The following is a 15,447-nucleotide window of genomic DNA, read 5'->3' as shown; positions in this document are numbered from 1 at the left end:
ATGTTGGCATCTCAGACTCGAGTGCGAGGCCCAGCCTCGCCACTTGCTAGCTGTCTGGATGCACTGGGCAGGTGGCCTCCGTTTCCTAGTCTGTAAAATGGGAATCATGCCCGCAGATCAAAGAACGGTTGTGAGAATTCAGTGAGAGCCAGCATGTTGAGTGGTGGTGCAGGGCGGGCTGGAGTGATTTATTGGGCCTCTGTCGTGGGCTGGCCATCACGCCAAAAGCTAATGTGTGAACGCAGATCTGGCAAAGGAATTGCATCACCTTATCTGAAGAGAAGGAAGAGCTGGCAGGGAGGGGGCCCGGGGGACCGGCGTTGGAGGTTCGCATCTGCTGGGCCGACAGAGGCCACCCCCAGGGGAGGCAGGCCCCAGGGCGTCACACATCCTGCCTGGCTCGCGCTGGGACGTCCCCGAACTGATACCCGGCAGACGCGGGCCCGGCGGCCCTGCCTCTCAGCAGTAGGGCCCATTAGAACTGAACTCTTCTTCGTGGGGCATTTTATTTGCACACTCCAGTAGAGTGGACACCAAAGGGGTTTTCTAATGCTTCATGGGCTGCTAATTTCCTCCGTGACCTCTTTTGTTGGGGCCTGACCCCAACCAGAGGCTGCTCGCCACGGAAGCCAGCGCCTGACACAGACCCGGGGTGCGGGGTGACAATGAGGCCTCTATTGGCTTTAATCAGGCTCCGGGTGCATCTTAAGAACAGGGGGAGTTTGTGTGGCGCTCCAAAGCCCTGGGTGGCACAATACGGGAGCCCCCAGAGTCCCTCACGGAGGCCGGGGGGCCGGCGGGGGCGGTCAGGCGGGGGCCCTTTGTCCCAGCGCCTCTCGAGAAGGCCAGGACGCCCTGAATGGCCGCCCGCGCGGCCCGGCCCCTTGGGTATCACAGGCCTCTGGGTATTTAGGGAGGTGGCCTCCCACCCGGCCTGGCAGCCTATTCTTCGCCCGCCTAATTAGGTTTTGTCTGTGCTCTGCCCTCCCCTGCAGACTGTGATTCGTACTGCAAGGCCTCCAAAGGGAAGCTGAAAATTAACATGAAAAAGTACTGCAAGAAGGACTACGGTGAGTGAGAGCCCCTTGTCTGGCGGGGGGGAGGGGAGGCCACCACGTGACCAGCGAGGGGCTGGGGCTGGGGTGCAGGTGGCCCCGCGTGGGTGTTGGTCACAGAGTCCCTGGGATCGGACGGGAGCCGAGTGGGATGGGTCCCACGCCCAGGAATTTCCCAGCTCCTCCCCCTTGGCGGCAGGTGGTGTGAGGGGTCATAGGCGTGCGGGCAGGGTCTCCCCCTGGCCAGTGTGGCCTGACAGGCCTGGGATTCCCAGGCCTCTCTCTGCCCCTGAGGGGCTGTGTGGCCGCAGACGAGTCACTTCACCTCTCTGGTCTTCAGTGCCCTCATCCGTACCCGTGGGCATTCAGCCTGAGGCTCTGTAGCTCAAGGAGAGGAGAAAGGGAGGGAGCTTCCGTGGGGTGTTTAAGATGCCGAGTCCAGAAGCCAGCCGCTTCCAAGGGTTGACTCCACAAGGTGGAGCTGGGTCGAGAATCCGCATTTGAAACGGCTCGCTGGTAATTCTGAAGTTTGAACACAGCCTCGGGATCCCCGAGGGCCTTTTCCAGCCGGGAACTGGGGGGCTGCAGAGACTCCCTGTCACTGGAGGCCTCAGGCTCCCTTCCTGGGAAGAGGGTGTCCAGTCCGTCCCCCAGTCTCCCCGTGCGCCATCCACCCTGGCACTGGGGGTGGGGACCCCTGCACCCCTTCTCCGAATCCGCTCTCGCCAGCCCTGCCCCGCGTGAGGTAAGGAGCTGACTTTGTGGCTTCTGGGCCCTGAGAGTGTCCGAACCGTCTGGAGGCCTGGGCTGGCCAGACACCACGTGACTCAGGGTCAAGGCTGACCGCACAGCGGGTAGGAGGCAGTTGGGGAGCCCCTCGCAGCCCCCGGGCAGGTGTGTGCAGATAGCTAGAGGCAAACAGAAGTCCCGATGAGATTGTCCAGCCGTCTCTGCTGGTAGAGCCGGGGAAGGCCAGGGCGTCGGTCGCCCGGCCGGGAAGTGGCCACAGCCTGGATGCCCACCCAGGGGCCCCGAGCCCAGGCCTGGCTCTTTCCACCCTGGGGCCCTCCTCCTGACCCGGTGGGCCCGGCTGATTGAGGCTGAGGCTGGGCCTCCTTTTCCTGGACCGGGAGGGTCCACTCAGCCCACCTCCCCACTGCAGCTGGGCGTTGTCTGTCTAGCCCGTTCCTCCTCCCTCCGGTTCTTGGAGGTGAGTTCCCCACTCGGCTGCCTCTGGGAAAGGCGACCGGCCTGTGTTTTCTGCCCTGAGCGGGGCGCCTTCCGTGGGACCTGGGCAAGTGCAGTTGCTTCTCTGAGCCACAGTTTCCTTGTCTGTAACAAGAGGGTGATGCCCCGACTGTCATATGGAAGCACCCAGCATGGGGCCTGGCGGGTTCCCAGGAAAGAGTGGCTTCGGCTGGTCCCCTGGAAGCTGGGTTGGGGGGCAGCGAAGGAGTGGGGTGGGAAGGCAAAGATGACCCGGTGCCGAGAACTCGTCCAGAACCCGCGTGACATCCCTCCCAGACCCGAGGGGTCCGGCAGCCCATCCTGGGACGCCAGGCCCCCTGGGGCCTCACCGGGCCAGCTGTTTGAACCAAATGCAAGGTGTCCTTCTTTAATAAGGGCAATGATCAGGACCTTTTAGCAAAATGAAGTGAAAGGTGAGGCCCGAAGGAGCTCAAAGGAATGTGGAACTTCTAAATCATTCTACTGCGTGTGGGCGTGCGTGCATATACACAGGTGTACACGCGTACGCACACCCCACACGGAGGCCCAGCACTCAATCCCACGATCCAGCTGCGCTCCCCTCAGGATGAGGCCGGAGCGGCTGGTGGCCAGGCCATGGGCATCCTGTCCCGGAGCCCTCTGGGTCCACAGTGAATTCCTAAAAAGCCTCCTTTAAGTGCTTGCATCCCAAGGCGGTGCAGAAACTTCTGACTTTCACGGGAAAACCAACCTTGATTTTGAAAACAAACGTCGAGGTGGTGTAAAGGTAAAGGGAGTGTTGTCTCTGACCCGGGGTGACAGCAGCCCCCAGAGGCCCCAGGTGGCGTTGGATGAGGCTTGTGTTGTCCGTGCTCCTGGCCCGGGACCGTCAGCGTCTGCCAGGGACGAGGGTGGGACGAGGGTGGGACGAGGGTGGGACGAGGGTGGGACGAGGGTGGGACGAGGGTGGGAGGGCCCAAGGGTCGTGCAGTGTCCCAGGCTTAGGGCTGGGGGCCCATCGAGGCTGTCCAGGCCCAGAGAGCCAGGGTTACGGAGGAGAGCCCTGGGCCTGTCACTCTGCCACCACCACGGCACCCTCCTGACCCAGAGCTGGGGGTGGGGGCTGGGAGGAGGGGCGCCGCGCAGACTGTGTGAGGTGTTGGCTGCAGCTCCCCCTGCCCCCGTTCCCGTGAGGAAAGGGAAGATAGGACTTTTGTTTACAATTACCCAAATGGATCCGTGTGCCTCCTGGTCCTGTGGGACTCCTTTTCTCCTCTCTGACTTCTTTTCCTCGGTTGAATTCGGCCTCCCCTACCCCTGATGTTGTGGGGGACACTTTGGCCCCCTCTGAGCTCTCCTGTCTCCACCCACCCCCAGCAGCAGGCAGGTCCCTCTTTCTGCAGGAGGGGGCCTGGCCCCCTCTTGTTATATTCCCAGAGGGGCCCCCAGGGAACAAGGGCGGTGGTGCAGGGGGCTTGGCCTCTGGCCTCCTCTTGTCCTTTGCTGCCTGGCTCCATCCTCCCTTCCCCGCGCCTGACTTCCTCCTGGATTATCCGAGGGAAGCTGGTGTCCTAGGTAGGGCCCTGGCCCAGCGGGCTGAGGTGACTTGCCCAGCAGAGGCCCAGCCTCCCTGCCCGCCTGCCCACCTGCCCACCTGCCCAGACTCCATGGCAGCTTCATGCCACCTTCCCCCCAGCTCCTGGCCCTGCGCTGCTACCAGCACACTGCCCAGGCGTCCACGTTTCTGCTGCGGGGCGAGATTTGAGGGGAGCAGATGCAGGAGAGAAGCGGGGTGCCCCCGTAGAGCGCTGACAGGGTCCGGAGCTGTTGTGCCGTCAGCTTTAATGTCCTCGTCACTGACCCCCGGCCCACTACCCCGAGGCCAGGACTGGCACTGCCCCCGCCCATCCCCCAGAGACTCTCGGAGGGGCGTTCTGGTCCCTAGCACCGTCCGTGATACTCTTGGGGTTACCTCAGAGTTGGGGAGCAGCCCACCCCAGCTCAGCAACTGGGCCTGCGTGTTCAGGCAGGAGACAGGAGAAAGAGATGCCAGGAAGGGGATCACAGGGCCCTCCGGGGAGGGCTTGGCGGACCCCAGCAGGGTGGGGGCAGGCAGGGAGAGGCTCGAGGAGGGAGGAGTGAGTGGCACCCCCGGGGGCTGGGCGGGGGCATCGGGGGGTCAGCCCGGCAGCAGCCGCAGGCCTTGCTCTGAGGCCGGAGGCCAGGTCTCCCACCGGGGCCTGCGGGCCTTTGGAGAATCTTCCTCGCATCCTGCTGGGCCCCTGAGCCCCCGGATGAGGTGTGAGTGGAGGTGTCCTTTCCACACCGGAGCAGACCTGGGCCAGGTGAGCAGGAGGAGGGCGAGAAGGGAGGCCGGGGAGTGGGGGAGGCTACAGGGGCCGCATAATCCCAGCTCTCTGACTGACACCCCGGCAGGGAGCCAATTAGGAAACACATTTCCTTCACTTTACAGCCAGGGCACTTGGACGTTCTAGAAGCTGCTAATTAGAACCTGGTGGTGGCAGGGGGAGTAGTGAAGAGCAGGCCCCGGCCCCCTTCCTCCTCTGAGGCCAGCTCAGGAGTCTTGATGTTGTACAGCTAGGGGACCTGGGTCTGGGTCTCCGCTGAGCCGGGCGGTGGCCAGTGGGGAGGAGGAGGCGAGGGGCCACCCCCCGGGCTGGCTTGGGGTCTGCTGGTCCTGCCCGTGTTCCCAGTGAGACAGGGCCCAGTAGGTGGGGGGAGGCCTCAGGGCCGAGCCGCCGTGTCTCTGCTCTGGGGAGACCCCAGGACAGGGAAGGGTAGCCGTTCCAGTCCCATCTGTAGGGAACGGGGCACTGGCCCCAGAATCCGGGGGCAGATTCCACACTCGCTGTGGAATTCCACAGCTGTGGACCAGGCTGGGCCTGTTCCCTGATCTGTCCCGTGGTGACGACGTCCTTCTAGATGTGGCAAGGATGGTGGCCTCACCGGGCCATCTCCAAGGGGCAGGGGTCCGTGGTGGTGCTGTCGTTGACGGCCCCCCTCTCCTGGGCCCACCTCAGTCCTCTGTTGCCCTCTAGGGGAATCCGGCTCACCTTGCAGATGCTGAGGAAGCGCCCGTGGGAGGGCTCGGGGCGGGGCAGTTGCACATGGAAGGCAGTGTTTATTATTTCCTAGCGTGTTAGCATTTCCTGCCAACTTTCCAGGAAAACCTAGCCTAGAGGGGCCCTTCCGCGGCGTAAATGCTCCCAGCGAACGTGCGTAGGTGTGTGCACGTGTGAGCACGTGTGAGCACGTGTGTGCACGTGTGAGCATATCCACGAAGCCTGCATCCGCTCGGCGGCACCCGTGCAGGCAGAGCGCGTGCGTCCCTCCTGGAGCCGCTGGCTCCGCGGCGCATCTACCCAGGAGCCCGGGGCTCCAGAACCTCGCTGTGTTCAGAGTCAGGCAACGGGACGCAGGTGACGCTGTCCCCGGGGCATTTACTGTAGGGATGTTGCACCTCTTGGCCGAGGCCTGGCAGTGACTTCAGGCCGAGACACCCCTCGGCTGGTGTGGGGAGCGGGCTTTCTAACCCCCGGCCCGCGTGGAAGGGGGGCCGGCCTGCCCCGCCCCCCAGCCTCCCTCCCCGCTTCCTCTTCGCCGGTCCCTGTGCTCCTTGGGAGGCTCCACCGTCCGGTCCTCACTCACCTCCTCGTGTTTGCGCGACCTCCCCTCGGCTCCCATGGCCACTATGCGTGGGCACCGCACACGCGTCCCAGGAAGCCCTGCTCCCTCACACGGCGTCCCCACCTCAGCCAGTCCCGCCTCGGACACTCATTGGGCGCCTGCTGCGTGCCCCGTCCCGTCCCGTCCCGGGTGCTGGGCTTACAGAGACGGAGGAGACACAGGCTCAGCCCTCCAGGAGTTTCCGGAATCAGAGGGGAGATGCACACACAGATGACAGCATGGAAGGGAGACGTGGGGCCAGGGTCCGGCCTGGGGTGGGACGTAAGCGGGGCCTGGTCCCTCCTCCAGGGAGGGTGTGGAGGGAGGGCTTCCTGGAGGAGGGGGCGCGGGTAGCCAGTGCTCGGGGGGCAAAGCAGGGCTCCCAGGCAGAGGGAACAAAGTGAGCGCAGAGGGAGGAGCAGGCTGGGGAAACGGGAGGAGAGGGAGCGTGGAGGTGCTGGGTGCAGGGCTGGAGGCCAGGGAGGCCGGGAGAGATGCTGGTGTGGGCCTCGGCAGCCGGGCTCGTGTCCGCGTGCAGGAGCCACTCTGAGGCCACCGAGAGCCAGTCCCGCTCACGTTGGCAGACGGGGGCTGCCACCCGTCTCTTCTTCCTCCCTGGGATGCAGAAGCGGGGCGGCGGGAGGGGGGCGGGAGGAGACAGACAGCTCGCATTCTGAAAGGTGAGATCATCTCACTTTTGCCAGTTCTTGGAAAAAGGATTCGTTCCCAGAAATGTTTATTAGTCACCCCTTTTGTTGAAAGACATTTTGGCACCACCAGATGGAAAATCAGAATGCTTTTCATAAGATGATTTGTCTCGAGCATTCCTCCCGCGATCCCTCAAGGATGATCTCTGAGGATACGGCTCGAAGCGGAAGTTCTGTCGGCATCTGTGGGGAGGAGCCGGGTTCGTGAGGTTGTGTGCGCGCACAGGCGTGCACGCGTGTGCTTTCTTGGGGGCCCCGGGGACCTAAGCAGATCCCCGCCCCCGAGAACCCTGTACCTCCTGGGGCAGTGGAAACCCCAGAGAAGGGGCCTTGCCAGGCCGGTGTCTGTCCCTCCCCTGCAGGCCCCGGAAGGGCACCTCACAGCCTTCATTCTCACCCCTAGCGAATCCTCAGAAACACCTGTGAGGGAGGGCTTTTTACTCCTGCCGATGGGATGCGGAGAGGCAAAGAACACGCCCCAGGCCGGGGCCTCCGAGGCCTGAGACCCTGTGTTCCCAGCCCGTCCCCCGTGCCCGGGCGCTGAGCCTTGGGCAGCAGAGCGGCTGCAGCCCCCCTTCGAAGGCTCGTGGACTGGTTCCCCCACGGGACCCTTGACTCTCGGCTCCTGAGAAGCCGCAGAGACATCTCCGTGGGGGAGCGGCCGGAGTGGTCACCGTGGTGTGGGGTGAGCGTCAGGGAGGTGGGGCCGTCGGAGACGAGATGGCGGGGCTGAGACGCCGGGCACGGGGGCGGGGCGGGCTCGGCCCGTGCGGTGGAGGAAGGTCACGGGCGGGTCCGTGACGGAGGCTGGGGAGGCCGAGCCGGCAGTGGAGACGACGCTGGTGGTGGAGTGGCCGCGGATCTCCGTGGAGCTGGCGTAGGTGGTGGGCACGGCCCTGTGGGCTCTTGTCTGGCTGCTCGGGCCGGGATGAGGGGAGCAGGCCGATGGGGAGAGCCTCACACCTCAGGCCTCGACAGGGACACGGGGCCTCTAGGCAGATGACGGCCTCTCCCCCTCTTGACACCCCGTCCCCTTCCTTGTCTCGCCCCTGGGGTCAATAGCTATTCCTGATCAGCGTCAGTCCCTTCAAGTACGGAACGCGGGGCGGGTATCAACCCCGTCGTGGGGGCGCGGCTCCCGAGCCTGCGGCAGGCCGGGACTTCAGCGCCTGGGGGTGGGCAGGTGGTAGGGGAGCACCCTGGGGGCTGTCCCCCTCAGGGCCGTTAGCAGGGTCCCGGAGGCCGCTGGTGGTGATGGCTGGGACGGGCCAGATGCCCCCGCCCCTGCCCCAGCACTGTCCCCAGCTCCGGGGAGCAGGACGCAGCCCAGCCGGCAGCACGGGGCATGGTGTTTCAGGGGCTCGCTGACCCTTCCCTGGGGGGGGTCACCGGCCCCCTGGGGATCCTCCGGTTTCCCCAGCCAGATGTGACCTCCCCCCTCAGAGTGCCAGCCCCATATGGAGGCCAGATGTGGAGCCCGGTCCGCGTGAGTCAGCCTGAGGGCGCAGAATGCGGGTGACCACCAGGTTGGGCAGGGAGGGCCAGTGGGCCCCCGTGACAGCTCGACACAGGCCCCTGAGCCCTCAAGGCGCTGCACCGATCGGGGCCTCCTGCCGCGCGAAGGGGATGACGGGGAGCCCAGAGCCCGGGCCCTCCCCGTCCCCACAGACAGGGGAGCCCAGAGCCTGGGCCTCCGACCTCTGTCGCCCCAGCAGCTGCAGGGTGCCAGGCTCCAGAGGGACCTGCTGGGGCCCCGTCTGTCCCCCTCCCCGGAGCATCCTCTCCTCTGGACATCCTGCTTCTAGAAAGGAGGTGTGGGTGGGGAAGGCTGTCTAATGGAAGGTGTCTCTTCCCGTCTCACAGGCGGGGACACTGAGCCTCGGAGTCGGGGGTGGGGCAAGGCGGGTATCTGTCCAAGGTGCCCGGGGACACCGGCCGCCTCCCCTACAGACGGGCAACACTTGACTTGTCCCCGCTCACCAGCCACCTGTCTCCGGGATCACAGAGCACGTCCCCCACTCGTGGGGCTCGGACGGGCATCTTTCCCCAGTGGGATGGATCTTGGGGGTCTTGACACCCTACCTCCCCGGGGTTAGAGCCTTTGGCACGACGACCCCAGTACCGTCGCTGTTCCTGGGGTCTTCCCACACCTGCCGCATTACCTGCTTGTGTGAGGCTCAGGCTGACAGGAGGTGGGGACGCCCCGAGAGTTCCACGCCTCTGAGGAGCCTGGGTTACCTGCGGGGAGGCAGGCCTGGCCTAAGGTCAGAACAGCTTTTCAGAGGCTCACGAAGGGTCACCCCCGGAGTGGGTGCCTCCGCCAGCAGGGCTCTGGTTAGGATCCTGCTCTGGCCCCTGTTTCCGGGCCTGAGGCCCCTCCTCTGCGTGCTCTTGGGGAAGCAGCTTCCATCCGTCGAGGATGGGTTGACTCTTCGGAGCTGAGCGAGTGCCGTGGTCAGAGGGTGCAAGGGGACCGAAGTTGCTGCTGGACGCCCGCCCTCCGGGACAGGCGTGTGGGGCCTGCGGGGGAGGGCGGGGAGCCTCGGCCATCCTCCAGGGCGGCACCGTGACAGCTGGCGCCGTGCCCATGATGGGTGTGGGCACATGCACCGGATCAGGAGTTCCCTGGGCTGTTTCTGGCTGGGAGGGGGGCACCCGGGGTGTTCTCCCTTGGGCTGATTGCAGGGGAGACCAGCCTCCACGAGGAGGGCACCCCGCTGGGGCAGGGCAGGGCCCAGCTCCACTCTCCTGCCTGAGCCTCTCGCAAAGCCGGGCGGCCAGTCTCCTGAGCGCATCTCGCCTGGGGGCCGGGGTGTTGGCCGGGTCAGACCAGGACCACCTCCTAGGGCAGAGGGCCGATACCCTCCCCCGAGCCCGGCTCTCTGATTCCCAGCTCTCCTGAGGGCCCCTCCTCCAGGGAGCCCCCAGCATCAGACAGTCCCCGGCACCTCACCGCCTCCCCTCCCCTCCCCAGAACAGAGCCCAAGCACTGGGACCCAGCCGGGGAAGCTGAGGCCGCCTCTGTGTTGCTGGTGGTCTGAGAGAGAGGGGCGTACCATTGCTTCTTTGGCTGAGGAGGGAAAGGGGGAGCCTTCACCAGCCCCGAGCTGGGTGTCCGCACTTTACTCAAGGTCTGAGGTGGGGCCTTGGTGCGGGGGGCAGCCCCGGGGCTCCTGAGGACTCCAACTGGGGGGGGGGTCTGACCACAGCGCGCCCCCCGCCCTCCACCGGCCGGGGCTGCTGTGCCCCCCGCACCAGCCCGCCCACCACGCCACAGGTTAGCATCCCCGCGAACAAGGCTTGGCCCTGCTCAGCCGTTTCTGACCGTCACAGGGGGCTGGGAAACATGTGGTCAGAGCTGCACTTTATGAAAGCAGCTGCAACTCATGACACGCTTTCCGTGCCGGGAGATTTATGGGGCCGCGTGGTTTTAATGGTTTCTGTGGGGCTAGTGTCCTCCCCCAGTTCGTCCGGGCTGCTGTCTCAGAGGCAGATGGGCGACAAGCCTTCCCTGGCTGCACGGGCCCGACAGGAAGGTACGGCTGACCACCCAAGCCTCCTTGGGAGGGGCAGCTGCTGGGAAGCCCCCAGGGACCCACTCCGAGCAGCCCATAAATCTGGGAGACCTCCAGGAGGCAGGAAGCCTCCGTGCAGCGGTGTCCCAAGCTTGAGGGGAGAGGAGACGGGCGTCCCCCCCAATCCCCCCGGGGTCTGAGCCACGGCCACTGCCCCGGGCCCCGCCCAGCAGGTCATCCGTCTCGGGCCGGCCGGTGGATGTGCACTAACTGTGTACTCCTCGCTGACCTAGCAGCTGTCCTAGAACCTGGCTGGCCGGGAGCTCTGATCCCAGCGGGACGTCCCCGAGACCTGCCCAGGGCCGCCGCCCGCCACAGACTGTCCAAGGTGGTGGCAACGCCAGGTCCTCGAAGGGCCCAGAGCTGACAGACTCTCGGTCTCCTGGGCCAGAGCTGGGGAGGGAGGGAGGATTTGAAAGAACGGGGCTCTGGACGGAGGAGGGGGCCGCGTGGCCCCCTTTGGAGGAACCCAAGCCCGGATGGGCCCTGGAGCTCCCCACCTCCCAGCTTGCCTTTGCCGGCCCGGTACTTTCCCAGCGCTGGGACTTGGTGGAGGTTGAGGCATGCCGGGAAGGATGGCCAGAGGTCTGCGCCTACGGAAGGACACACGGGGGCCTCGGGCTGAGCCACGAATGTGGCTGAGAGGACCCCCCGGCCTGCCTCCCAGCCCCCTGCCCCGTGGCCAGAACCAGCCCGGTGCTGGCACCCGCTGTTCTCACTGGCCCTGGCCTCCGGGGGCTGGCCCTCCGTCCCCGCCTCTCCCCCTTGGAGTCACGGCTCGCCCTCGAGGCCCAGGCCTCTGCCTAGGGCCGGAGAGGTGCATGCCCCTAGTAGCCAGGAGGCTGGCTGGAGGGCGAGCAGGGGAGATCAGTCCTCACGGCCCGGCCCTGCCCTGGTAGCCGAGGAGGGCTCCTGGCACAGGAGGCCTTCCCGCGAGCCCCGGAATTGCCAAGGGGGGGGCAGCTGCTCGGGGCTGTCTGCAGCCTCGCCAGAGCCCCGGGGCCTGCTGCAGGAAGGTTTTCCTGCAGAAACTGGCGGCCCAGGGACCCCGAGGCCAGGAGACTAAGTGCAGCCTGGCCCCCGCGATCCAGGGGCTGACTCCTTGCTCTCCGGAGGCTAAGCGCGCCCCTTGCTTTCCTGTGGGCGCCCGCTCCATCCTGAGCCCTCACTGTTTGGGTGGGCAGGCATGTGCGGTGTGGCCCCTGAGACGGGGATGTTTATCCTGAGTGCGGGGCCCCAGCAGCTGTGGGCAGCCTCCCCTCCCGGCCAGTCGGCCTCAGCCACTCCCTCATGTGCGCTTCAGAGTCTGGCCGGTGGCTTTGTGCCGGGACCCCTCTTCCTGGGGGGGTCTCGGCACGCCTCTTATCGCCCGCTCTGATATGGTCTGATCTCACAGCCTGTCTTTCTGAGGGTCGTCTCATCTGCCTCGTTTCTGAAGGAGGGATGGGGGATCCTCCCTGTGAGGCCAGTTTAGGACATCGGTGCAGGGATGTGGGGCTTAGGACTGAGGGCCGTTGGCCTGGAGTGAGCGTCGTGTGGGTGTAAGGGGCACACCCTCGGGGACCATGGGCCCACGGCCACTGCCCCACGTGCCCCCCGCCACCCCCGGTCAGTCCTGGCTCCCGGGCATCAGAGGTGGCAGCCGAGCCCTGCATGCTCCCTGAGGAGGTCTGCCTGAGGTCACAGTTTCAATGTGTATTTTGAGTATTTTCAGCCGTGTGTGCACTGCGAGGCCTTGGCCTGCGCACCGTGTGTGCAGCTCATACTTGGTGGGCTGTGTAATATGCAGAGGCGTTGCCAAGGGCAGCGGAAATGTGGACTTTTTCCAGCATAATCACATGAATCTACCACCACCCGCCCCCAGACCCGTGCAGTCCCAGCCGGCTGCCAGGGCACTGCTGGGGTGGAAGGAGGTCAAGGACCAGTGCTTCGTCCCCATCGACCTGTGTCCACGGCTTCGGCCCCTGGATGCTTGAGGACAGCAAGGCGTCCAGGGCCAGATCCCCCTCCGGGCTGCGTCCTCAGTGTTAGGTGGGTCCTACGGGGAAGGGTCTCGTTCCTACAGGGCTGGGGAGTGATAAGGGCCCCTGGGGGCCAGCCGGGGGCTTGAGCTTGTCCAGCTAGCTCTCTGGCCTCACCAGCTCTGCCTTCCCACCTGGCCCTGAGCTGAGGCCCAAGATCCCGAGTCTCTGATTCCAGTGACATGAGTTTGCTCCCGCTGCCAGAACAAAGTACCATGACTGAGGGGCTCAAACAACAGAAACTCATTTTCTCCCAGCTTTGGAGTTTGGAAGTACTGGATCAAGGTGTCGTCAGGGTTGGTTTCCTGAGGCCTCTCTCCTGGGCTCCTAGGCGGCCGTCCCTCCCTGCGTGTCTCTGTCCTAATCTCTTCTTACGAGGACTCCAGTCATAGTGGATTAGGGCCCGCCCTTTATAACTTCCTCTTAAAGTCGTTAGGAGGTAATTATCTCCAAATACCGCCACGTTCTGAGGTACTGGGGGTTAGGACTTCCATGTATTAATTTTGCCGGCGGGGGGAGATACACAGTTCAGCTCATGACACTAACAGATGATGAAAGCCACGTTCTCCCGGGGCCCGAGCCAGCGGTGCCTTCTGCAGCATCCTTGTCGGCCACCCCAACCCACCCTGGCTGGGGGGACACTGTGGTTGGGCCAGGGGTCTGAGGTCCCACACAGGCAAACAGCTGCATCCTGGGGGAGGCTCATTCTGTATTCAGCTCAGTCCCAAGGAGAGGAAACCGGGGCTCTCAGGGACGCTGGGGGTGGCTCCCCGTTTGCTTAGCTGAGGGGCACGCAGTTGCCACGGTGACCTCTATCTGCGCAGTCAAACACACACAGCCCAGCCACTTCTCCAGGCTGGAGGGCTCCCCACCCCCACCTCAGAGTTCACACTGAGTGTTGAGTCCCTTGGTGACAAAAACATGGAAACGGTTGCCATGGCAGCCATTCTTTGGAGCCCTCAGACTGGAGTGCAAAGTTGAAGATGCCCAGGAACAGCTGAAATGAAAATATGGGAAAATCCGCCACTTCCCTCGCCCCAGAAGGATGAGTCAGATGGCGTTCAATGGAGGGCCCAGCCGTCCCTGCCCCTTCCCATCACCCCGGGCTAAGTGCGGGCGCACGAGGAGAACGGGGAGGGCCTGGGGAGTGAAGGTGGCAGAGTGGCCCCCAGAGACCTTGAGAGAGGCCGGCCAGGCCAAGCTGTGGGTGGGCCCAGAGCGAAGTGGGCAGGTGATGACCTCTTGGCATTCCCTGGGGACATGTCCTCATGGCTGGAGCGCACCTTGTCTTGGTCTCTTCACCTGTAATCTGAGGAGACAAGCTCCTTTCTCAGGTGGGCTCAGGTCCACGATCTTCAGCCTGTCCAGAGGTATATAGGACGCGGTGGGAAGGCGCCATGTTCTGACCGTGGGGATGGGGAAGGAGGCCAAGTTTCCCTCGGATGGGGGTTAGTACAGCAGAGACCTCTGCACTTACCCCTGGGATGGTTGTGTGTTCCCCCCCCGCCCCAGAAGTTCCCCAGGTAGGCTCCATGGGGCTCTGGTGCCTTGAGATGCACCAGCCAAAGGGTCCTGCAGTCAGAGTTGTTGGGAAGCCAACACACGCGTGTGTGCACACAGGTTGTAGATTAAAGGCTCAGAAAAGTCCTGCACTAAGGCGACTTCTTTTATGCCAGTATTTCACATATTTGAGCAAAATCCTCCCCCTTAAAAGAAGAAAGTATGTCCTCCTCTTATGAAGTATCTCTTAATATCCTGCAGAAAGAACATCTGTTAACATTTACTAGAGCATTGATTCTCAAAGTGTGTTCCCTGGATCAGCACCATCTGGGAATGTGCGAGAGGTGTGCGGTCCTGGGCCCCAGTCCACATCTATTGAATCGGAAATTGGGGTGAGGCCAGCAGTGTTTGACAAGCCCTCCAGGGGATTCTGATGCCTGCTCGGGCTTGAGAACCCCTTCTACTCAGGGAAAGAGTAGCAGAGAATTGAAAGGGAGGGGAATGGCTTGAGGACAGGGAGACAAAGCAGTTCGGCAGGGATGGGAGGTGGGCAGTACAAACATCCTGGAAGAGACGCTGCAGCCACTCTGAAGGGCTGTTCAGCGTGCACTGCACCTGGGCACTGAGACCCCATTCTGGTTTTCTGAGATTGGATCAAGGGCAAGGTTGTATGTCTAGGGGTGTCGCGAGGCTTGATGTTAAGTGACGGGGCCTTTAGAAATGCCCAGGGGGTACCATCTGCAGAGGTTCCCCCGAGACTGTGCCGAGGGGCCAATGCTATGCTCGTGGAGGGCCCCTGCCCCGGCAGCTGGATTCGGCCCAGAATTCTGGGGATGTGGTCAGTACCTACAGCACCTTCCTGCACCCTAAAGGGGCTTGTCCCCAAAGCCAGTGCTGGGTGACACCTTCAACATAGGACATAAGGCCTCCTGGAACAGCAGCCTTGGCCCCAGTATCAGCTTTGCCACCACATACCCAGTCCCTAGTCGGGTACCCCGTGCAGTCACTTCCCAGCTCCGGGTCATCTTTTCCTTCTCCATCAAACAGGCCGCCCCATCCCTGGCCCTCCTGGTCGCAGGAGCTCGGGGTCCAGGCGGCACCCGTGGCCTATCCTCCTGCCTGTGCTTCCTTGCAGCCGTCCAGATCCACATCCTGAAGGCGGACAAGGCAGGGGACTGGTGGAAGTTTACGGTGAACATCATCTCCGTGTACAAGCAGGGCACCAGCCGCATCCGCCGCGGTGACCAGAACCTGTGGATCCGTTCACGGGACATCGCCTGCAAGTGCCCCAAAATCAAGCCCCTCAAGAAGTACCTACTGCTGGGCAACGCGGAGGACTCGCCCGACCAGAGCGGCATCGTGGCGGACAAGAGCAGCCTGGTGATCCAGTGGCGGGACACGTGGGCGCGGCGGCTGCGCAAGTTCCAGCAGCGCGAGAAGAAGGGCAAGTGCAAGAAGGCCTAGCGTGGGGGTGGGCAGCGGCGCGCCGGGCGGGCTGGGCGCCGGGGCCGGCGAGCGGGAGCAGGGAACCCGCCACCGCGGCGGCGTGGACTTGGCCCATGAGGGCCTTCCCAGCTGGGGGGAGGGTGGGGGCGGGGCCGGCACTGGGCCCTCGGCGGCCCCGCCCCCAGCCCCGCCCCACCCCGCGCGCGCCCGGGCCCCGGCGGATTGAGGACGAGATTTAGCTACCTCACGC

General features: G+C 64.3%; 1 protein-coding gene across 1 annotated transcript in view; it reads left to right on the top strand.

Moving 5' to 3' along the window:
* LOC102983757 (netrin-1) overlaps window positions 1-15,284 on the top strand; it is a 68,780-nt gene extending 53,496 nt beyond the window's left edge. The window contains exons 5-6 of the mRNA XM_055082919.1: window positions 996-1,070; window positions 14,887-15,284. Of these exons, the coding sequence (XP_054938894.1) occupies window positions 996-1,070; window positions 14,887-15,215 (404 nt within the window). The 3' untranslated portion in view covers window positions 15,216-15,284. The remainder of the gene's footprint in view (window positions 1-995; window positions 1,071-14,886) is intronic.
* The last annotated feature ends 163 nt before the right edge of the window (window positions 15,285-15,447 follow it).

The sequence above is a fragment of the Physeter macrocephalus genome, unplaced genomic scaffold, assembly GCF_002837175.3.
Source record: "Physeter macrocephalus isolate SW-GA unplaced genomic scaffold, ASM283717v5 random_273, whole genome shotgun sequence".
NCBI lineage: Eukaryota > Metazoa > Chordata > Mammalia > Artiodactyla > Physeteridae > Physeter > Physeter macrocephalus.
This window is presented reverse-complemented; position numbering and strand designations above follow the sequence as displayed.